Consider the following 21900-nt stretch of genomic DNA (forward strand, 5'->3'; position numbering starts at 1 on the left):
TGACAGGAATATCAAGATGTTCGGCAGCTACTTGAAATGCAAGCCTTGTATTCCCATGACGGTCCGTCTACAAAGGTAAACGTTAGATTAACTGAGCTGATGAGAAACGCGATCCCTCCACCTTGTCCAGTTTGTCATAATCGAGGAGATCTGGGCGGTGGCAGTGAATAAGTGCACACCTAGGAGGCATAAGCGGCTGGGCGACGTTGGGGCATGATGGACGAACAGAGCGAGCCCGTCTGACCAACTGAGTGAGAAATCTTGAACTTTGACTTCCTCATAGGGTTCTGTCTTTCTTTGACACCATAGCAACAAGCCTTCTTTAGCAGATAAGCCTTCTTCACTGGGCGAGTTGTTAGCAAGTAATGTTGAGGATGGATGAAACGGAGAAACCTGATGTCGGCAATCGTAAAGCGCAAGATCAGGGTCCAAATCATGCCCAAAATAAGCTTCAGATTGCCGTCGATGATATCTGTCATGGAAAACACTGGTTAGGATATTCGAAGGGCAAAGTGTACTACGTGCTTGCATTCCTTCAGGTCCAATATTGGTCAATTTGACACCCCTCGACGTGATAAATTCCAGTGCCTTGTTCACATTTTCTGCTTTTTGCACCCGCATCCGGGGGTTTTTATTGTAGCGGCCCAGTGAGGTATCACCTAAGTAGAACAAGTGAGGGTCGCTTTCATACTGCATCAGTCCGAGCATACCCATGATTTCCTGGGATGGCGGCGTCAGCAATGCAGAGATATGAACTTGACAGCGGCATACCATTAATTGAATCAACCTAACGCCATCGGAAAGGTCTTTAACGAGGGATGTCATGGGTGGGTAGCCATTTGCCTCGAGCTTGGTGTTGAGCCTGTGATCGCGGTCAGTAGAGGGACGTGCATGGCAGCGACAACATAGAGACCATTTGCAAAAAGTGCGCTCCTGGACAGTTCTCGAGTGGGCTTCGAGGCCAGTGTTGATGGGGGCCATGGTGGAAGGAGCACGGCCATAAAGAGACGGGCCCGCCAAAGTCCGGTTCGCGTCTTCGTTCTCCCCACCACCTCCATGGCCACGACTCAGTTCGACCACATCTTCCACAGCCTCGCCCCAGATGTCGGCAGTGAGTACACGCAGTCCTACCACCATCTTCGCATCTCAGCATCGCATAGAATTTCGTGTCGCACCCAGCGGCATGGCCTGGAAAGGCTCAGACTCAGAGGCCGTCGTAGCAATGGCTTCTACAGATATCAAGTGGGCTCAATGGCTTCGGGTCGCCAGGAACTTCCAGCTGCGCGTCGGCATGCGTGATCACCGCAAGGAAAAATTTGACGGCTTCATGCGAGAGGTAGACCAACTTTGAACCTTTATAATGTAGGCTAGCGCTTATGAAATCTCAAAGGACCACGATAAACTCGCCTCCTTGCTCAAAAACCATTTTGGAATCACACTAGAAACGCGAGAGGTTTCTTTTAAAGGGTGGAATTGGGGCGTAACAGACTTCCAAGGTATGGGGGCGCTGTAATCTTGCCACAGTGATGACTCAAACTGCGCGTAATGTAGGCTCGGACCTAGCTTTCATGGTCCAGGACAAAGTAGCATTCGAGTTACCTCTACGACACGTCGCGAACTCTAATATTGCCGGTCGAACAGAAGTCTCGCTCGAATTCACCCCTCTAGGCAAAGGCAGTAAAGCTCTTGGCGATGAGATGATGGAAATTCGCTTCCACGTGCCTGGAACACAGAAATCCAAGGCCACAGGTTCGGACGCAGGATCCCAAAAGTCTGATGATGAAGAGGACGACATTAGTGCCGCTCAAGTCTTCCACGATACCATCAAGGAGAAGGCTGAGCTTGGCCAAGTCTCTGGAGATCTCATCCTCAGCTTTGAAGAAATTTTGGTCCTGACACCTCGTGGTCGTTATGATATGGATATGTCACATGAATATTTGCGTCTGCGCGGAAAAACCTACGACTATAAGATCATGTACAATTCCATCTCAAAGCTCTTCTTGCTCCCCAAGGATGACCAACGCGTGCTCTTTATTGTAAGGTTCACTATCTCTTCAGAAGGATGTATTTTGTTGAAATATCTGTCAGCTTGGTCTTAGCATACCCATCAGACAAGGTCAAACCCGCTATCAATACCTTGTGATGCAATTCAGCCGTGAGGAGGAGATCACTGCCGAACTTAACATGACTGAGTGTGTAATGTATACGCCTTTTTCATCTAATGACTGACCGTTCTACCACAGGGAGGAAGTTGCCAAATACGATCGCCTAAAGAAAAATTACGAAGACCCTACCTTTGAAGTTGTGTCCAGCGTCTTCCGTGCACTGGCGAAGAAAAAGATCGTCGGGGCTGGTAGTTTCCAAAGGTATGTAAACAAACTTTCCTGTTTCAATCATGCACTGATCAATTACTTTTGTCGCCGTAGTCGAGACGGTCACCCTGGTATCAAAGCCAATCTAAAAGCCATTCAAGGCGATTTATTCCTACTGGAAAAATACATCTTTTTCGTCTCTAAATCACCCCTCCTAGTCGAAATAGCCGACATTCATCAAGTCGTGTTTTCTCGTGTTGGTGCAAGCATGGGCGCTGCCGCAGCGCGTACTTTTGATCTAAAAATCGTAACAAAATCTGGAGCAGAGCATACGTTTACGTCTATCAATAAAGAAGAACATGAGAGTGTTGACGCATATTTGAAGGATAAGAAGATTAAAATAAAGACGGAGACTGTGCCTGATGTGGATATGATACTAGCTGCGGGTGTTGGGGATGATGATGATGAGGATGATGAAGATATGAGGAGTATCGATTCGGACGATGATGGTGGGCGTACTAGAAACAAACCCTCGAAGAAAACTACTGGTAGTGGTGATGGTGACGATGATAGCGAGGATGATGGTACGTCCGACGATTCTGAGGCAATCATATATATACATATGCTCACCACACCTACTATCAAACAGAGGACTTTGAAGCATCTGATTCTGACGCGGGATCACCAAGTGATAGTGATTCAGATGATTCCGGAGCAGCAACAGCATCAGATGCTAGCGGTGACCTAGCCATCACAGCAGAAAACAGTAACAAAAAAGCTAAAGGTGCCAAGGGTAAAGGCAAAGCCACTGACGGTACAAAAAAAACCGGCAAGAAGAAGTCGGCGGCAGCAGAGGAAAGTGATGCGGACGATGATGAAGGAGGCAAGAAGAAAGCAGCGCCTAAACCAAAACCGAAACCAAAACCCAAAGTAAAATCCGGGGAGGATGAGAATGGAATGGAGGTGGATGACGATGACAAGCCTAAACCGAAGCCTAAACCGAAACCAAAACCGAAAGTGAAAGATACCGCTGCTATGGACGTTGATGGTGATGACGGTGGCGACAAGCCCAAGCCCAAGCCGAAACCGAAACCGAGACCGAGGACAAAGGAGAGTCCCAACGGTGGTGATGGCGATGAAGTCGAGCCGCCTAAAAAGAAACTCAAAACATCATCGTCTTCAAGAGACTGAGGTCGGAAACTAATTCGGGTCGGATTTTTCAAATTTCGTTAATATAACATGAGCTACGTACTGTATTTTCTTTGACGCTTCGAAACTATTGTATATTAGATTTTAATATACAGTCGTCTACTATGAAAACCCGTGAAGGGACTCGTGTCAGCAGTTCTTTTCTCCAAGTAGGAAACTGTGTAGTCACCGACGCCGCATCATATAGCGCTCGCCTTATACAATCTCCACTTGTTCTGCAACACTCAGTGTTCTAAAGAGCATCTATCTCGCAGCACCTTTCTGTATCTTTCACTCATTTGTCAGGTCACTCTGAATTCGTCCTGTCAGCAGCCTCACACCCAAGCTCCGAGTCGATCTCAGCTAAGAGGCCTTTCGAAACAGTTACCCGCGGTCGACACACTCCATAACTATTTATCAGTCATAATTGCAAAGCATGGCACTTAGAAGTGCCGCGAGCCAAGCAAAAATAATAGGATCATCTCCTTGCCTTGAAATTTGTCCACACTTTCTAAATGGGATTTTTGATACGCGGATTGCGGAAACGGAGTGTCAAACATCAAGCGGTACGCATTTATCTGCAGGTGGAACCGATGGGACCTTGTCGGCTTTTGGTATTAGCAATTCGCGGTAGAAACCTGATTGATACCAGTAGCGATTGTGAGCCTGCGCAAGTTTGGATGAACCAGAAAATCTAGGATTTCTACACGCTCTCAACCTCGAAGAACAAATGGGAAAAAGAGAAGGATGAAATCCAATAGCGCAATGAGAGAACTATGCCAGACAAGGTAAAATCTATACGGTGGTTACCCGCTCTCCGAGCGATATCCTCGTGCTTGCAGGATTCTGGGGTACAGTATGGAGTGATCAGGATATAAATATACTTTTTGCGCAGCTTCATTAATAATTACCAAGTAAAGCGATCCGATATCCAAATACTCATATTCCGCGTAATATGAAGAGTCTTGAGTCGTGTGCCTCCCTCTCACGCGAGTAGGTTAAGACAAGTCAAAAACCGTCGTCGGCATTCCGGGATAGTTTTCTCATGGGCCATCTGAGGGAATCATTGATCAGTCCACTTCTGCCCATTCCTGGATTTCGAAATAGATCCCGGAAAAGCGGCCTCAAAACTTGGATGCCTGGAGTTGAGTCAGATGTTATATTATCGAGTTCGATAGGGATGACTGTGGAAGAACATCGGGGGTTGGGCTGGGATGAGGTTGATGGTAAGTTGTAACGGAAATTTCTTAAATTAGCAGGGTCATCGCCACAGGCTAGTGGTGCCTGATCTGATGAGCTGTGATGGTAGTAATGGCAAGTGTTCAAAGTCGATTCCCTGGGGACGCCATTGGCGAGGACACTCATCTTGACAATCATGGCAGCCTGAGAGCGAAACGACCAACAGGGACGAATAAAAGATAGAAGAGTACCCTTAAATATGTCACCCGAGAAGTTATCAAGCAAGATATCACAAGGCCTAGACTCAGTGACATTCAAGTGCATGTCAACAGGGCTATCATGTTAGATTGATTAACAGTTCATATCAGTATGTAGTTGAGTCGTAACAATCAAATATATAGGGCCCGAGAGATGAAAGTGAGAAAAAGTTGAAGAACGAAAGGAAAGTTCTTTAGTTCTAAAATCGACCCTCAACTTCTCATGTAGCAGAACTCGGGGAGCTAAAGCGCGCTTTAGTGACTGTTTGGGGTCGCCCTCATCCCGAAAACAAATATAACTCTACGTGTTTTCCAGTATGGGCGACTTGAAAAATCGAACAAAACCGGAAAGATACTAGCCTGAATGGAACTCGACGACTTACATTGACCGGCAGCAGCGACATTCCGGAAAAAGACTCATTAACCCGACCTTGCCTCCAAATTCATTCTACCCTCTCTCTATATATTTATACACAATTGACATCTCTTGCGGCCCGCGCTTCTGAAGAAAAACAGATTTACTATAAGGAATGCCAAAAAAAAAAAAGAAAGCCCCTCCTTGTATCAAGACGATTTTATCATAGAAGTATCACATAGAACATCAGAAATATTCTCAGGAAGTGGTACAACATCCGCTTCCCATTCATCTTTATCCCAGCCCTCCACAAGTTTAACATCATTCTATTTTCAAAACAAAAAACAAAAAACTCGCAGTCAGCGATTTCTCCGAAGGAAAAAAAAACCAATTGAAAGGGGTTTTGAATGTTGACTGTAATACTGAGTGAGTACCTACCTTGTATTGATCTTGAAAACCAACGAATCCGTCACGAAGAATTGCTATTTGTTGTGTTTTTTCGAGGTTTGGGTATAGATTGTTTCTTGTTTCCTCGTATATCTATAAGAAATCAAAGACAGCTCCTGAATGTATGATCACAAAAGAAGAAAAACATACCCGAGCGGCTTTAGGTCCCCTTCAAAAGAAACCATAACCGAAAATCAATAACAATAACAACAACATAAACTCCAAGTACAAAAAAAAAACTATCCAGAGAAAAAAAAAAAAATCAAACACAAACTCACCGCATCTGAGAAAGTGCACAATGAAAAACAACCACCTTCACATCCTTAACATCTTTCACCAACCGATCCACATTCATCATAAATTCCGCCGAAGGTTCATGAAGACTATGAATAATATGTCCTCCAACACGATCTTCATCTCGTACATCAATCACGATATAATCTTTCTTCACAACTAATTTCTCATCTTTCAACATCTCAGCTAATTCCTATAACAAAAATATAGTTGAAAGTCATCGCTTTTTTTTTGGGGGGGGGGGGGGGGGTATATATGAGAGGGGAGTTTTTGAATTTCTCACTTTAGCATTAATGTATTTCATGATGATACTAGATAGATTTGATCTGGATTTCGGTATTGCAGTTTTGTGTGCGCGTGTGATGTGGTAATAAGAACGTCAAGGAAGATTGGTTGTTTCCACTGGTTGGTAGTAACAGTTGATAAGAGATGGTTAGATATAAAAGAATCGTAACTTTAGCACGGTGATGATCGCAAAGAGAAAAATGACCAAAGAAGTGACATCATCCATCCGGGTAAATTTAATGCTCAAGATCAGCGGCTCATCGTTTTTTCTTAAGGGGGGATTTTTACAGTACAGTATAGTACAAATACTCGAAGAACATATCGAAGCGTACAGAAATCCATAAACGATCCATCATCAACAAAGTTTCAGAACCCCAAGTATGGCAATGCCGACGACCGTAGATAATAAATTCACAGCATCAAGTTCCGGTATTAGGTTTCCTGCAGCAAAATTTCCTTTCCTGGATCATCAACTCTTATGTTTTTGCAAATTTTCAGTTCACGCCGGTATCCTTACAATAAACCGAAAACAACAAGTTCCGTTCACGGCGGATTATTACGGCTTATGAGAACACAATGTCCAGTGGCGTAAATCAATCCCACGAAATTAAATTAATATATGCGAGTCGGAATGACACACACACATACCAAGATAGAATAGAATTATCGGAAATCCCCAGTTGCCAAAGGATTAGTAGCACCTACGCTGAAATCTCCCCAAAGCTGCCAAGCTTCATCATCATCATCATCATCTCCAGCTCGTCTCCCTAATCCAAACTGACACAACTGTTTACCATATCCAACCCACAAACACATCCCCATCCTTCCTTCCGTAATTTGTATTGTTCGTACAGGATCATTGAACACCTCTAGTAATGGATTTCTGTTGTTGTTGTTCTTCATAAGGGATGATGTATTAGTAGTCGAATTCGAAAATGTTGACAGATTCCTTTTTGTTGTTTTTGGCAGGACAGGGTCAGCGTTTCGTAACGACCAAGCACGGATTCGACGATCTTGTCCGCCGGCAAAGAGAAAATCGTTATTTGGATCGGTTGTAATACCCTATAGGACAAACATGAACTGTTTGTCAAGGACGTAAAATCGTGAATTGGCTCACTAGATGAGGGCTGTAGGCATTCACTTGTCCCGTGAATCGCAACAAGGGAGTGTTTGAAAATGGGAATCGAATGTCGTGCATGAGTATCTGCACTCGTTCAAAAGAAATCGAAGAACGAAAGAAAAAAAGAAAGCATACCTGACCATCCATATAGGAGGATAGAAATTGCACGTCGTTAATCAGCTGCATATGTAGAACTGAACTCTGTGATTTATTCGAGAATAGACCCCGGGAGGCTTGTGATTTAGGTATCCGAAGGTCGAAACGGTGAATGCTTCCGTTACGCGTCCCCAGATAAACCAGATTCTTTACAAGGGGTTGAGAAAACCAGGCAGATTACTTTGCTTGTAACTGACTTGTTGGCGAGCAACAGAGAAAACATCACTGTTTGTTTGGAGAATCCGAGTGTGGGGTGTATCAAAGACGTTGGTGATATATAATCCATGTTGTTTGGCTCCTAGTCTGACGAGTTTAGTACACTGGTGACAGAAGTGATGAGGAAGAGCGTACCAAGAACGATTTGATCTGTGTTGGAAAAATCTGCACAGCGAATATCGTTACCCTGGCGTATATTGAGGAAGAACGACGACGGACTGTGATTGAAGGGCGATGATGAGCGACGGCCAATAGGGAGACCAATAGGACTACTTTGATTGGTCTAATTTCTGAACATGTATGCTCGAGATCGGGCCAAAGGATGTGGCGCTATTTATAGGAGTTGAAACTTCCGCCCAATGTCAATAAAAAAAATAAATGCGTACAGGACATACGAGCCGCATACGTTGAGTGAGGAAATCTATCAAAAGGTCAAAGATAAACGCGTCGGCGCAACTACATGACATACCTCGGAATCTAGACCAAGATTGGTTTCCATAGCCCAATGGGGACGGATACGGTGGCCTTGAGCACATTTAAGTGAAAAGATCCAGCCTGTACTGTCACCCAGTAGGCAGTAATTTTGGCCAGATCCTGTAGTAGTAGACTGCGCAATGTATCAAGTTTGGTTGGCATGGGATGACATCGTGTCGTCATACGTACAACAAAATTTCTGATGACACCAAAGATGGGTACGTGCTGTTCCTTGGCGCTCGTGGTTTCGGCGTAGTGTTGGCTGAGGAGGTTGCTGATGCAAATCAGGACGTGTATGAATAATCTAAATAAAGGTGGGAGTCGTACTGTCGATTTGGGTCCCTCAAATGCTCGACGTGTTGGGTGTTTCCCTGATGTATACTCTGCCAAAAGTTGCGCGGTTTTCGAATACGCGACGGGGTGGTGATTCGACGAGGTGGGGACGGAGGCGGGGGAATTGAGGATGCGGGAAAATAGCGGTTTCGATCTGGATCCCAGACAAAGCCGGGAAGAGTTCTGGGAAGAGACATCCAGGGAAGGGAATAAGGAGGATCAAGGGTAGACGACACTTGGAAAGACCGGCGTAGTGCTGAGTCAGCATCGCTAGACCAATTGGGACTAAATATTTTCCCCGGCGGTACAGCGGCTACATCTGCAGCCTACATCAGGATGCAGCTCTTTCCCTCGAAAAATTACCCACTGCGCTCCCATTCCCCCCGTCTCCACCCACGCACCTTGCGTTTCGCACCAGACTCGCCCAGGGACGGTTTCGAGCGCCGAGTAATCTTCGTAAGTGTTCTTTTCGTAATTGGCATCGATGGACCTTACCAAAAAGAAAATAAAGAGTGATTGTCGATTTTTGCCGTGCCCACGCTCATAACCCGCTTTCCGTTGCAGACTCGTGTGCCTGGCAAGTCGCGCTCTCGCCACAGACACCGCATGTCCAAGCAACGCCGTTCGTTGCGCATCACCCCGCCCGCACTCATGGCCAACTACTTCATCCCCCCTGTAGAGGCAGAATCTCCATTCTTGCTAGATGATGACCCGTTTGCCAACCTCAGCGGCGTACCAGCTCAGACACCCTCCACCCCAAAGCCAACCACACAAAAGTCGACCCAACCTCGCTCTCCCCTCTCCCCAGTCCTTTCTGACCGCGTGCCGCTGTCCACTCCTTCTTCTCCTCCAGCTGTTGTCCAACGTCATTCGCGTGCATGGAGCAAGTCCATCTCCAGTCGTGCACCCGTACCCGCCCATCAGAAGCCCGCCTTTGCTCCCAAGCCTTCCCTGCCCTCTCTAGACGCGCTGTCGAGGATGAACGTCGTTCTCCCCAAGAAGGCGCGTAACACTATCTCTTCTCGTATCACACATGTACTCAAAGTTGCGACAGGTTCGCAAAGGTCGCGTCGGAGCCGGTCTTCCATTTGAGCCTTGGGACAACTTGGACGATATTTCGCCGTTGCGTTCACCCGACCTGCCCAGGCAGCCAACCGTTCCCAGCGGCTTTGTTTCAGATCCAAATGTTGACGACGGTGCTTCGTCATTGCCGGTCACTCTACTCAATCCTCCAGATCAAATTGGTCGATCAGAAAATGTTGGCGTGGTAGCTAAATCAATCCTGTTCGCTGCCGAACACGACCCCCAGCCGGCATCTCTTTTCGGTGGGATGGTTGAGTCAGACCCTCACCATCCTGATACCGCTGCACATTCATTTACAATTGGTCATACCAGCCATGATAATGTGTCATGCCCAGGAATCTCATCAGGGGCATCATCTTCATCTCCGCCCGACACCACTCTTCTGCTTTCTCATGAGGAGGAGCTCGAGGGCTCCGCATTTCCTTATGTTACAGACACCGAGTCGTCTCTGCCATCGCTCTCGCCTTCAGGCTGTTCTCCCGACGCGTCAGTAGGGTCGTCGCTCTCACGCTCTACGTCAAACTCATCCAAGTCATCTGATGACCTTGGATCTGTGACGTCTAGTCGTTACGGCAACGTCTGGTGTGATCCAAGCGCTCAAGCCTCGGCAGACGGCGAAATCCACCTTCTTAATTCGGCTGTGGCGGAACCAAATGATTATTTTTCCTTCCCCACCGCCTCTTACACGTCCGAGACCGCTGTCGCTATATCAAATTGGAGGCACGAGACTCACGCGCGCGCCGAACACCTTGACCACGACTACACCACTGACGACAACCATCAAGCCCTTGACGAAACTATCAGCCCCTTTACGTCGCCTCATTCTGTTGAGCCTGATATCAGCATGTATCAACCATTCTCCTCCAGCTCCATTAGGGGCACTCGAACTGCGAGGCCCCAATATGCAAACGAATATTATGATGCAGAGTATGACCCATATCGTGGTGCCAGCGGTACTGGCGGTCGTATGAACGGTGGTCATCCCAGCAGCCAAGCTCGGTCAAACGGTCTTGGAAAGAGTTTGACCCTTGCTTCGCGTCGTGGTGGTTCTGGGAATGGACATGATGACGAGGATGACCGCAATGGCCGCAAGCCATCTCGACCGTCGCCCTCCATGTTTTCGAATAGCTCTTCTTCTGAAGAGACTTCAGAGGAGGAGGAGGAATTTGCCGACGACAATGTTCCTCTTGCACAGAGTATACCAACAGCTCTCACTGCCCAAAAGAGTATAAGAAAACAAGTCAGAGACGAAAGAGATCAGAGGCGAAGGGAACGTGCCGAACGAGCTGCTGGAGAAGCAAGGAGTAGACAAACCACGTTGCGTCCTGCCGGAGCTGGTCGGCCTGTTGTAGCTCAGGCCGCATTGAGTAGCTCGCAGGAGGCTATGCTTTATGCTCATTCTTCCTCTTCAGCCAAGCCAACCACGCGACAGAGGACACTGACATTACCCGGACGCGTCACTTCGCCATTTTCCCCCGATGACCTGGCGAAAAAGTTGCAAGACGTGCAGGCATCGTCACCTGTTCATCGGCGGCAAACGTCTGGTGAGGCCGCCCCGACTGATGTCGACAAGAACATCGCTGGCACTTCTACCAAAGACCTCGTGTTTTCCCAACCATTGAAGCAACTTCGTCCGTCGCGTTCTTTTCATCGTCCCCATGCTCGTGTTCCTGTTGAGGACCATTCCGTACCTGTACCCTCTGTCCCAGTTACCGTTGCGGCTCCACCAGTCCGTCTCGCACGTTCACAAAGCCGTCATCGAGAGGAAAAGCCTACATTTGAAGATGCTCAACGTGTTCCTGTACCCCAGATTAGCAGTGAACACAGGCGGTTTCGTTCAGTGTCTTCGCGACCTTCTATGGAAGCTGATCGTGAGCGTGGACGCTCGAAAAGGCCGAGCACGGGTGAACGAAGACCTAGTACGGCTGATCGTGAACATCGTCCGCCGATGCCTCCTCCACCATCTACCATGCCTGAGATCAAACATGTTACGCAGCAGCAGAGAGTGTTTATTGGGGATATGCAGAGGTATAATGTTGTTGAGATTGATGATACTACTCCTGCTGGGGATGTCGTGCAGATGATTGAAGCTCAGGGAAGTTTGAAAGGATTGATTGGGAGTGGGGAGTGGATGGTTTGGGAGATTGCACATGATTTTGGTGTGGGTGAGTGACTTTAAAGTGCTGTTTGGTGTTTTTATGGGTGGATGGCTGATTCTCGAGTTTTAGAGCGTCCGATCAGACATTTTGAGCGGCTGTCGGATGTGCAGGCGTCCTGGAATAAGGATAAACTGGTCAATATGTTTGTGTTGCGTCTTACTTCCCTTGCGCCCTTGTTAAGTCGATCGGTATGTTCACACTATATGTGGTTGAGTTTTTAGCATTTAAACTGATTTTTTATTCATGTAGGCCATTCCGTCCAGCTCGCCGACACATGCTGGTTATGTTGAATGGGAGAGTAAGAGGGGTAAATGGAGTAAACGCTGGTTGCAACTACGTGAACATTCGCTTTGGTTATCCAAGCGCGACAACGTGAGTTTTTTTTGCTACTATAATTCTAGCTTTTTGAATATGCTCATTGTTTTTTTTTTTTGAAGTGCAAAGACCAAACTCTTTTGTGTTCGTTATCCAACTTTGATGCCTATCATTTTTCGAGATCGTATAAAGCACCTAAACCATTTGCGTTTGCTATCAAGTCGACGGATAAATTATCGTTTTTTGAAGATACTTCGGATTATAAACATGTGATTTCGTGTTCGGAGAAGGATGGAAAGGTGTGGATGGAGAAGATTTTATTGGCCCGCGTGAGTTTCTTAAAATTTTGTAAAGAAAGAATGAACTGACGTGGGGGTATATCATTTGAAATACAGTCGTATGTTTTACATCAAGAACGTAATATTCTTTTCAATCCTAGATCTTATGGTGGTCAACCTACTACTACTTCTACTTCTACTATCATGCCTGGAGGTGTTTCTAGAGCACAGACATTACGACGGCCTTCGCATCCTTTTGTGTCTGTGCCGAATTCGGATCCGTTTGAACCTGGGTCGTTGTTACATCGGAAGTCGTAAAAAACAAAAAAAACTGTCTCTCCTTTTTATTTTATTTTTCTTCGTCGTTCTTTTCGTTCTTTTTATTTTATTTTTTGAGTTTTTCGACTTTGTGTTGCCGGTACGATACCTTGTTTTTTGTCGTTTGGTTTTAGATTTTTTACGCTACTACTACATGTTATATGTGTTATAGAAAAACTATTCTTAGAGTTTTTGTATTTTTATTCGTTTTATACAATTAGTAAACCCTTTTTTTAGTTTTTTTGCTGGGCTGGTTTTTGGGGAGGTGATCATGAAGAGGTTTTTGGTTTGAGTGACTTTGTGTGTGATGTTGTTGTTGAAAGGACGTGAGGGGGACGTTTTTAGAAAAGAAAATGAGTGTACTATGGAAATAGAATGGATTGATCTTGGTAAGTAGATACAGAGGAGCGATAGGTGTATTTGGTAGATGAGGGGGGTTTATTTGTTGTAAACGGATTATTAGCAGGTCTAGCTTTGATCTGGTAAATGTTCAAATTTCAATATCTAGAATAGCTCCTTGGATCGAAGTTCTTCACCCATACGCCCGTGTGGAAAGATAGCAGATAGAAGCAAATGTGACCACATTCTGGAGAGTCGTTCGCTGTTTAATAGAGGCGATACTTCATGGTGCTAATGCAATATTGGCGAATGATATTGATGGTGATGGTAGAAGAGTTTTCTTGGGACTCATGAGCAGAAACCTTAACGGGGTACCGATTCCTTGGATTAGAGTGTTATACTCGTGAACACCAAAGTAGCGTTAGCGGGGTCAATAATGCCGTGGATGACGCGGTGTATAGTTTTGAGAGAACTCGTGGTGAGGACGAAATAGCGCACAAATTCGTCAGCTGAGTCGCCTTCGTGGTCTTTGGGGACTGGATCATCGGTAAGAAGTATCACCGATAAAGCCCAAGAGTTAGAGGAGAAAAGAAGACAAGACTGTGTAGAAGGAAGCCTCAGACAGAGTGCGTTCGATGGATTCACCACGGGTATGATTGTAAGCTGCATAGAGTTTGAGGCCAGACCATTATTGTTGTTCGGTAAACCAGAATGTTATTCCCGTAAATACCCTTCCCTCCAGAAATGCGGGATGCGCAGTGTCGTTATACAGAGACTTGTGTGTTGGAGATGATAAAAGGTAGGCCTCTCAAGAATTTGTAGTGGCGGATGATGATGAATCATTGTCATTTCCACTAGCAACTGCTCGTCGTCGAGGGGCTTGTTCTAATACAGTAGCAACTTGTTCACGCTCTCGCTTGATTTTATTCTGACATATCTGCCTGTTTTATAGTGATTAGTTTCGAAGTATATAGATTGAATGAAAGAGAAGTGTTTTACCATGATATCAATGAAGTAAGTGCAAATGTCGCCACAGCCCAATTTCCAGCCTTTATAGGTGCTGATACATGTTTGTAAGGAAAATGGTTTTTTCGAAACTTTGAGGGACATACGAAGCGTTAGACCACGAACGACACCTATACCCACTCCAGCAGCAATCCCAGCAAGTAGACTTTCACGTGAACATGGGATAGAAGTAACATTTAACGCGCTCTGAACGATCAAAAGCTATGGTCAAGCATATAGAATAACGAATTTGAAACTCACTTGAACAGAGTCGTAAGCGAGATTTCCGGTTGGTTGGGGTAGACTAGATGGAAGATTAATTGCATTTTGCTCTTCTTCAGTTGTTGGGTTTCGTTGTGGATCGGACGACGCCATGTGTTTACTCCAGAGTCGAGGCAGCGACTAAAGCTGGATTGACAACTTCGTTTTCAGACTCCGAACGGGTGGTCTATTTTTGGACGACGCGTCGAGGCGTACTTATGGTATCGAGAAATTACTTGGGTTTGAGGAACCAAGCCAAGGGATACCGTGGAAGCGTCAGTTCTGATGAGCCACGATTGTCATTAATCACGCAAAGTGTTTCGGCACGCCCGATAATCCTAATGGCATACAATATACGTAGGAAGATATGTTCAGTTCCGCATTCCACATCAGGCAAAGTCTTCGGGGAGTTAAATTTGAGCGGCGTATGCTCTCAAGCCCTCCCTAAGTGGTTCGATCTGAATTATGAGTAGTGCGAGTTTGAATTGGAATTTCTATACAAATGATCAGTACTACCCAACGAAACGAAACTAATGGCGTCTCCTGCTCGTACCTTGCGCGTAAGAGCTACCATTCCTTCATCTAGCGCAACATTTAACTCAATGGATTGCAAAGTAGCCTAGTTAAAACGTTTGAATTAGTGAAGACTGTCACTTAACAAGGCACTCACAAAAGCCCAAATGCTAGCAAAACTGCTTAACTTGTCGCAGATATCAGTGATGTCAGGTTTGAACTTCTCAAAGTCCGTCTGCACAGCTATTAAGGCGATAAGTCTAGCGAAAGGCGTCAGTCTAATGTTAAAACGATCTTTTAGCCTTTCAACTTTCGCGCTTGTATCGATTTTGAAAAAAGGCTGAAAAGCAACAAAAAGGGAAAAGGAAAATGCTGACCTATCTAAGGACACGGAGCAGCTGATGCTAAACTTGATTTTGCCGAGGTTGGCCTGTGCCTCTAATGAAGATTCCATAAAGGCTCCCTGAACCTCATAGAGCCCAACTCACCGTTGCGTTGCGCAACATAATGACCGATGGAACCAACTGGGTAGTCGGATAGGATCTGGGAGAAGGTCTGAATCAGAATAAAATTGGGACGTGATGATGACCCATGCATACTCCAAAGATAGAGCTGCAACCTAACGCCATAGCAGATTCTTGGATCTAACAAAGGAGGCAAAAGCTTTAAATGAAGTGGATTTTTGTGAGGCTGTATGTAACGACGTACCTTCTTGTCAAGACTGCGAAAAGGTTCAGAAAGTTCCCGAAAATGCAAGCCATAGTATAACGCACTCAGAAATTGTCTCTTGGCATTGTTTGATAGCCTCGATAGAAGCCTCAAGGCTCACTGCGTTATTCGAGGAACAGAAATTTCCGACGTATTTCGCAAAGTCGTCGGAAAAATCTTGAATGTCGATCCTAAGGTTTTTGAACCCATCTGCGACTTCCGTTGCAACATCTATTGGATATTTTTCCTGCAAAGAGAGCAGTCGTCAAGATACAGAAATTCGACAAAAACTAAACATGTCATAGTTACGACGTAGGCCCTCAGGGCGCTTTGCGCGCCTTCCAATACACTCTGAGTTTGGATATCCGCAATGCGCATAAGAATTGCACCATAGTCTATCCAGTGTCAGCGTCATTAAGAGATAAAAGTCTGGTTTCAAATGGGAACAACTGACTGGTCAATGCAAGTGCAGTTTCAATCGCTAGTCTCTTTGAAGACCCGAGTCTCTCAATCCAACCCTAGCACACGTGGAGGTTATTCCAGGGTGACAGCCGAAGCAAGACATTACTCACAGCCATAAGCATCTCCCATCGCGGAATGTATACTTCTCTAACGTCAGGGAAATTTTGACCATATTTCATGTGAAGGTCACCGAGGCCATTCTTGACGGTCTTGAAGTCACCCTCAATGGCGGCAGCCGTTCGACCGATATTCTTGCACGCCTCAATGAATTTCTCGATTGTGCCAGGCTCTTGTAGAAATTTCGCCATTTTTTCTTGTTGCTTCATCTGATCTTCCTCGGTAAGAGAATCCCACTCGATCAAGCTGGATGATTCCTTGTAAGCAGTCGGAAGAGCGTCAGTAGCCATGAACGATGTTTGGTGCGGGGAGATAAGAATGTAAATGAGAGCGTTGGTAGATGATTGCTTTGCTGGCATTATGACCTCTTATCCTGTCCATTTGCCAAGCAAGAAGGACAAAGTCGCCTCCATATTTGGTTCCGGAAAGTCGAATCGGTACTAGAGCAATGTGTCACGGCACCGCTAATTCTAGTGAGCAGTTGATCCCTTTTGCACGCCGACATTCACAGTATTGACTAGACGACGCCTAGGAAGCGAACAACAAACATGCTAGCTTTCAGGATCTCAATTGGGATGAGGCTTTTATGACATGTTTGGGGTGATGGAAGTCCATGTTCCATGCGGAAATCGGCAGAAGAGATAGGCGGTACTAACTATCAGGGAATGGTTAGCAAACGATTAACATTATACCCTTCAGAGTTTAGGAAGCTTTACAGCGAAGTTTGAAGTGGCGTGGATCCCCATTTCATTCGGATGTTCGCAATAGAAACCATGGTTAGACCTAGGTAATGATTAGCAATATGGTCCTACAACAATGTCCTCCAGGGGTATCTAGTCTAATTCACGAAGAACAGATTTCTTCTGTTTTGCAAAAACATGAATATGCGCAAGTCCAGGCACACTCTGCAATCTCTAAATTCCAAACCGTCAGAAAAGCAAAGCTCTCAACTATCCAAAAAAATCAAAACTCACAGGAGGATTAACAAACCAAGCCGTCTCCCACTCAATTTCATCCCACCGCCTCCTTACAAACTCATGTACCTCTCCCCCAGCTCTTCTAACTAAAATCTCTTCCTCCTCACTCGGTTTTTCCGAAACGACCATATTTTCTAAAGTGATATTCCAATCTGATAAAGCTGGTAAACAGGATGGTAAGGTTGATGAGGGTGAAGGCGGTGGTGATGTGTTTCCTGTGAATCCCCATAATCCGTCTTGGTCTATACGCGACTTTATGAGAGGTGAGATGAGGGATGGATGAAATATCGGGATGCGTGTCCAGATTAGGGTATGTTCAACTTCTGCTGGGACTATAGATTTTTTTGTTTTCAGTGGATTTCTTATGGTAGAAGGATGAGTGGTACGTACCGGAATAAGGCCAGTCATTTTGGATGATACTGATATATTCGGCCGGTGTATCGACACTGAAATATTCAGGGGCGTCGGATGGAAGAGGAGGGGGCTCTTTCACAATAACAGAACCGTTCGAAGGTTCAACAGCCTTAACATTACGAGGTTCGTCCTTCAAAGCTGACGTCAACAGCGAAAGCGTATCCGCTTTGCCCCATTGCAATCGGTAATTCAACAAATAATTGACTAAAATTGAGAAAACTCAACGTGAAGGGAGAAGGTTTGACCATGATGACTCTAGAAAACTTGCCTATAGAACCGTATTTGGCAACGATACCAACTGCCCATTCGTCATATCGTTTCTGAAGTTTTTTATCACGTTTAAGTAGTCCCAGATCTCTATACATAAAAAGAAAAGAAGCGATCTCAGCAAACAAAAAACTAACGAAAGTGAAAAAGAATAGCGACGAGCTGTGCGCACCCAGAATTAACAAATGTTTTGAGCTGGTTCCATGTGAATTTAGCTGGATAGTGGACGAGGAGTTCTTCTCGAGTTGGAAGACCAGTTCTAAGAGGTACATCATTAGTCTGAGGTTGTTCTGCAATCTCCCTCGTCATAATTCTCGAGATTCGTTGCCAGCGTTGAAATTAGTTATGGGAGTTGCTGAAAGAACGGCGGTTGACGTTGAACGGCCGATCAGCGGTAATCTAAAAATATCTTGTCACCTTTCCACGAACTCATCTCATGCCCAGAGGAAGAGGGCGAGGTTCATGGAATGCCCGAGCTCGAGGAGGACGAGGAGGAGGAGAAAATCACTCAAATCGAGGTCATGACTCAAGCAATGATAGAAGACCAACAACAATCTCAACTCCTTCAACGACAAATACAAATGCTCCCCGTTCCGAAACAATTTCAACGGAAACTAGAAGACAAATGGAATTTATGCCTTGGATAAGTCGAAGTAGCGGCCTCGAAAAATCAGGAGATTCGTATGTCTCTTGTCATTGTCGATTATATTACACAAGTGTTTGAGGACGTGGTTTTCTAGTTTGAAAAATCATAAAATTCAAGAAGAATATCGTGTTTTCCTCGAGGACAAGGTATGATTTTGATTTTTGATATTCTTTGTTATCCTTTTTCACTCGTTATAATAGGTTCAAAAAGTTATGAACCTTCGCGTGGACATACATCGTGAAACACCAAACCAAAAGAAACATAGATTAGAAGAACAGGAAAACCTTCTCATTCTATTTCGTCTGTCTTCCCACTCTTTATATTTTATCCCTTGCTGAGAGTGTGAACAGGAAAGTTGAGAGAAGGTATTTCGTCAAGCGCTAGAATTGATTCTTTCACTATGGAAGGTCCGGAATTCGTCATCTTTCACCCTTCCACTCTTCGCTCACCGTTTTTCCCAGTCTACGAAACATCGTTATACCTCTCCGTGATCTTCGCATCTCACCACCACACCATCATTATCATCCCAACTCTCCTAAACGATCTTTATCCCAAAGTCATCAACGACAAAACATCATCGTCGCAATCAGCAGCCGAAACCCAACACCGACACAGCAGTATATCTCACATCGTATCACTCCTCCATCTCCTCATCTCAAACCACCCTTCCCAAAATTTCTATCACCAACAATCACCCAGCAACACACATATCTCGCAATCCACAGTCATATGGTTTCAAAAACTGACTTTAAACCTCCGTCGAGGAAATTATCATCAGATTGGTCTTTTGACTCGACATGAATGTATTTCTCGTCTGCTTGACGATGAAGGAGAGAAGCCCGACAGTTGGGGTGGACGAGCTGTAATGATATCTATTGATACTTTACGAGAAAAAGCGCGAGCGTCAATGTGGAACGTTATTCGTTCTGCCTATAGGGAATTGTGGTCTGCTGAGCGACAATGGTTTTGTCGTTGTCTCTGCCTTGATGAAGGCGACTCATCCTTTGATGAATGGTTACTTGGGCTCAAGACCTCAAGCCAAATTAAACCGAAAGAGGGTTCAGAGAACAGGTGGATTGTAATGAAAAGATAAGTTCTCTTGATACACCACAAATTTATATTCTTGTACGCTTAAGGGTATTTCGTAGTTCCAATTAAAAGTATGTACATTAAGAAACGCTGACTTTTGCAAGAAGGTCTGCAAGGTCATCTGTAGCTTTATCGACCGCTTTCAGATCCGAATCGACCTGTTCTGGTTCTTCTTCAACCTCCTTTGCTTCCTCTTCCGCCTCCTCCTCATCTTCATCAGTGACAATCAATTTCCCGCCGCGAGCTTTTAGAGCGATGGAAAGATTCTCGAGATGCTCGTCATCATCCTCCACCTCATTCCACTGCAACTCTAATCGCAGGAGGTTCACCATCTTGTCACCGACGTTCTTGGCAAGTAGTTCAAAGGTAGTGGTACCGAGATTGTTGTTTTGTAATTGAAGTGTATGCAGTTTTTGGTTGGATCCGGCTGCGATCGTTTCAAGGAGTGCAGGGATATCATCTTCATCAGCAGAAAGCACACAGTCGGAAAGGTTGAGTACGCCGAGTTCAGGCCAAGAGGCCATAGCTTTTGCCCAAGCCTGAACACCAGTGTCCTTTCTATCATCGGTAAATGTATTATCTTGGAAATCTATATGTCGCAGGCCAGGATTCTTCTTCAGACCGGCGGCAAGAGCGATCATACCGTCCATCCTGATGCCATTCTGCGGCATCCTGACATCTTCTAGGGTACCATGTTCGGCAAAGGCATCAGCCCAAGCCTGAGCGGATCCATCTTCTAATCTGTTTCTGCCGCAGATGACGACGCGCAGATTTGATTTATTTCCGGCTTTTCTTGAGATCAGAGCGTTTTCGCGCAAAGCATCGGCGATAACGCGACCGCCTGCGGGGCCGAGACCGTTGTTGGTGAGTTTAAGGATCTGGAAGGAGTGGTTGTGGGTGAGGAACGGGACCATGGGTTCTACGGAACGGCCGCCGAACGCGTTGTCGGAGAGGTCTATTTCGACGAGGGAGGTCTTGTCTTTGAGGGCATTGCAGATCGCAGTGAGGGCTGGGGGTATCTCGGATATCATACGGCCGGTGAAGATGTCCGCAAAGTCGGCCACCTGGAGGGAGTGAGTGAGCGTTGGGAGGGTGGGTGGGTGGTACGTGCCTTGAGGACCTGCGTGCGCTCGAGGAAGCTTGCGAGAGCATTGGCTGCGTCGACGCCGAAAGTGTTTCCGCCGAGATGGATTTCGTGGAGGGTGGCGGGGTCGATGTCGGCGAGGAGGGGCGCGATGTCGGCGGCGGATTCGAGCTTGAGGCCTCTGCCGTGGAGAGAAAAGGACATGTCTGCTTTCCTTATCGGGCCATACTCTGCTACCGCCAACATGTCCTTTCTCGGCTCAATCAGGTATGTTTTTTTTATTTGTTTTGTTTTGCATACCCAGCTCACTCGCCCAGCCGTTCCATGGGCCGCAGCGGCCAGCGCGCCCCGAAGCGGCCCCCGCCCGATCCACACAGCGCACCCCCGACGACGACGACGACGACGACGTCGCCGCTCTACCTCTCCAGCCCCTTTGTCGACGCCGCCCTCGTCAAGGGCAACTTCAAGACCATCGTTATGCTCCCCAAATACGTCGACATCATGGAATGGGTCGCCGTCAACAGTCCGTCCCCTTTCCCCGTCTCCCCGCGCCCCCCGCTCATGGCTCCCAGTCTTTGACTTTTATACCAACCTTAATGAGTTCTACGGAACTATCGCTGAATGCTGTACCCCGCAGGCATGCCTCACCATGTCTGCTGGTCCAACGTACGTCCTGCGTCTGAGTCGCTAACGAGACTTGATCCTGTTCCATCCAGCTTGAGCTATACCTGGATCAATCAAGAGCGCAAAAGCGTGCATCTTCCAGCACCAACCTACATCGACTATGTCATGACATGGATTCAAAATCTTCTCGATGACGAGAATGTATTCCCCACTAAATCAGGTGCGCTCCAAAACTTCACCCCGCACCCACATCTAACCTGCCTTCAGGCAATGATTTCCCTCAAGCATTCCCTTCAACAATTAAACACGTATACCGCCAACTTCTCCGCGTTTTCGCACATATATACCACGCACATTACCCACAAATCCTCCATCTCCGTTCCGAACCTCATTTCAATTCTCTTTTCGCGCATTTCCTTGCTTTTGGTCGCGAGTACGACCTACTTGAAGTCAAAGATCTCAAGGGTGCCAGTTCATCCCCTGTCGGTGTTGGCGCTCTATGGGAAAAATGGAGAGAGATGGGTTTGCTCGAAACATAAAATATACATATGTAAACTTTTTGTACAGTCTGTGTAAAATAAAAATGAGGAGGTCTGGTGTTATGACTACAATCATCCATCAAAGG

General features: G+C 46.0%; 10 protein-coding genes across 10 annotated transcripts in view; 5 read left to right on the plus strand and 5 right to left on the minus strand.

Annotated features, from left to right (window-relative positions):
* The window catches only part of AGABI2DRAFT_206919 (hypothetical protein), a gene marked incomplete at its 5' end in the record, with an annotated part of 3539 nt that extends 2558 nt beyond the window's left edge, over positions 1–981 (minus strand). The window contains 8 exons of the mRNA XM_006462467.1: positions 5–67; positions 122–179; positions 227–343; positions 394–472; positions 522–659; positions 711–720; positions 772–862; positions 914–981. Coding sequence (XP_006462530.1) covers positions 5–67; positions 122–179; positions 227–343; positions 394–472; positions 522–659; positions 711–720; positions 772–862; positions 914–981 — 624 coding nt within the window. The remainder of the gene's footprint in view (positions 1–4; positions 68–121; positions 180–226; positions 344–393; positions 473–521; positions 660–710; positions 721–771; positions 863–913) is intronic.
* A 70-nt stretch (positions 982–1051) lies between these two features.
* Positions 1052–3629, plus strand: AGABI2DRAFT_193658 (hypothetical protein). The gene is made up of 8 exons (XM_006462468.1): positions 1052–1111; positions 1161–1336; positions 1391–1496; positions 1552–2036; positions 2089–2192; positions 2244–2366; positions 2427–2896; positions 2962–3629. The coding sequence occupies exons 1-8, from the start codon at positions 1057–1059 to the stop codon at positions 3501–3503; spliced, it is 2061 nt and encodes a 686-aa protein (XP_006462531.1). The 5' UTR covers positions 1052–1056; the 3' UTR covers positions 3504–3629.
* Positions 3630–5500: 1871 nt separating this feature from the next.
* AGABI2DRAFT_119388 (hypothetical protein) lies at positions 5501–9098 on the minus strand (the record flags this gene model as incomplete). The annotated part of the gene is made up of 14 exons (XM_006462469.1): positions 5501–5617; positions 5730–5831; positions 5889–5907; positions 6017–6225; positions 7023–7379; positions 7435–7521; positions 7573–7740; positions 7791–7891; positions 7945–8092; positions 8216–8230; positions 8279–8416; positions 8473–8557; positions 8611–8942; positions 9018–9098. The coding sequence occupies 14 exons, from the start codon at positions 9096–9098 to the stop codon at positions 5501–5503; spliced, it is 1959 nt and encodes a 652-aa protein (XP_006462532.1).
* Positions 9099–9222: 124 nt separating this feature from the next.
* Positions 9223–12769, plus strand: AGABI2DRAFT_119389 (hypothetical protein; the record flags this gene model as incomplete). Its single annotated transcript, XM_006462470.1, has 6 exons — positions 9223–9622; positions 9681–11864; positions 11928–12046; positions 12108–12230; positions 12296–12502; positions 12569–12769. The coding sequence occupies 6 exons, from the start codon at positions 9223–9225 to the stop codon at positions 12767–12769; spliced, it is 3234 nt and encodes a 1077-aa protein (XP_006462533.1).
* Positions 12770–14656: 1887 nt separating this feature from the next.
* On the minus strand, positions 14657–16324 carry AGABI2DRAFT_193661 (hypothetical protein). Its single transcript, XM_006462471.1, has 11 exons — positions 16168–16324; positions 16050–16113; positions 15905–15990; positions 15661–15842; positions 15596–15608; positions 15487–15531; positions 15376–15430; positions 15265–15325; positions 15045–15147; positions 14928–14993; positions 14657–14868 (listed from the first exon to the last, which is right to left on the minus strand). The coding sequence occupies exons 1-11, from the start codon at positions 16234–16236 to the stop codon at positions 14785–14787; spliced, it is 828 nt and encodes a 275-aa protein (XP_006462534.1). The 5' UTR covers positions 16237–16324; the 3' UTR covers positions 14657–14784.
* Positions 16325–16935: 611 nt separating this feature from the next.
* Positions 16936–18175, minus strand: AGABI2DRAFT_193662 (hypothetical protein). The gene is made up of 5 exons (XM_006462472.1): positions 18005–18175; positions 17834–17922; positions 17542–17769; positions 17149–17483; positions 16936–17088 (listed from the first exon to the last, which is right to left on the minus strand). The coding sequence occupies exons 1-5, from the start codon at positions 18139–18141 to the stop codon at positions 17008–17010; spliced, it is 870 nt and encodes a 289-aa protein (XP_006462535.1). The 5' UTR covers positions 18142–18175; the 3' UTR covers positions 16936–17007.
* Positions 18176–18244: 69 nt separating this feature from the next.
* On the plus strand, positions 18245–18624 carry AGABI2DRAFT_193663 (hypothetical protein; the record flags this gene model as incomplete). Its single annotated transcript, XM_006462473.1, has 3 exons — positions 18245–18513; positions 18552–18556; positions 18579–18624. Coding segments are annotated over exons 1-3 (294 nt in total), but the record flags the coding sequence as incomplete, so codon positions are not given.
* A 254-nt stretch (positions 18625–18878) lies between these two features.
* On the plus strand, positions 18879–19571 carry AGABI2DRAFT_119393 (hypothetical protein; the record flags this gene model as incomplete). The annotated part of the gene is made up of 1 exon (XM_006462474.1): positions 18879–19571. One exon carries the CDS (start codon positions 18879–18881, stop codon positions 19569–19571), a length of 693 nt encoding a protein of 230 aa, XP_006462537.1.
* An 8-nt stretch (positions 19572–19579) lies between these two features.
* On the minus strand, positions 19580–20860 carry AGABI2DRAFT_223923 (hypothetical protein). Its single transcript, XM_006462475.1, has 2 exons — positions 20679–20860; positions 19580–20631 (listed from the first exon to the last, which is right to left on the minus strand). Exons 1-2 carry the CDS (start codon positions 20853–20855, stop codon positions 19648–19650), a joined length of 1161 nt encoding a protein of 386 aa, XP_006462538.1. The 5' UTR covers positions 20856–20860; the 3' UTR covers positions 19580–19647.
* An 11-nt stretch (positions 20861–20871) lies between these two features.
* Positions 20872–21882, plus strand: AGABI2DRAFT_186432 (hypothetical protein). The gene is made up of 5 exons (XM_006462476.1): positions 20872–20918; positions 20969–21174; positions 21224–21317; positions 21368–21495; positions 21543–21882. The coding sequence occupies exons 1-5, from the start codon at positions 20896–20898 to the stop codon at positions 21812–21814; spliced, it is 723 nt and encodes a 240-aa protein (XP_006462539.1). The 5' UTR covers positions 20872–20895; the 3' UTR covers positions 21815–21882.
* Positions 21883–21900: the final 18 nt, after the last annotated feature.

Source organism: Agaricus bisporus (assembly GCF_000300575.1).
Source record: "Agaricus bisporus var. bisporus H97 unplaced genomic scaffold AGABI2scaffold_7, whole genome shotgun sequence".
Classification (NCBI taxonomy): Eukaryota; Fungi; Basidiomycota; class Agaricomycetes; order Agaricales; family Agaricaceae; genus Agaricus; species Agaricus bisporus.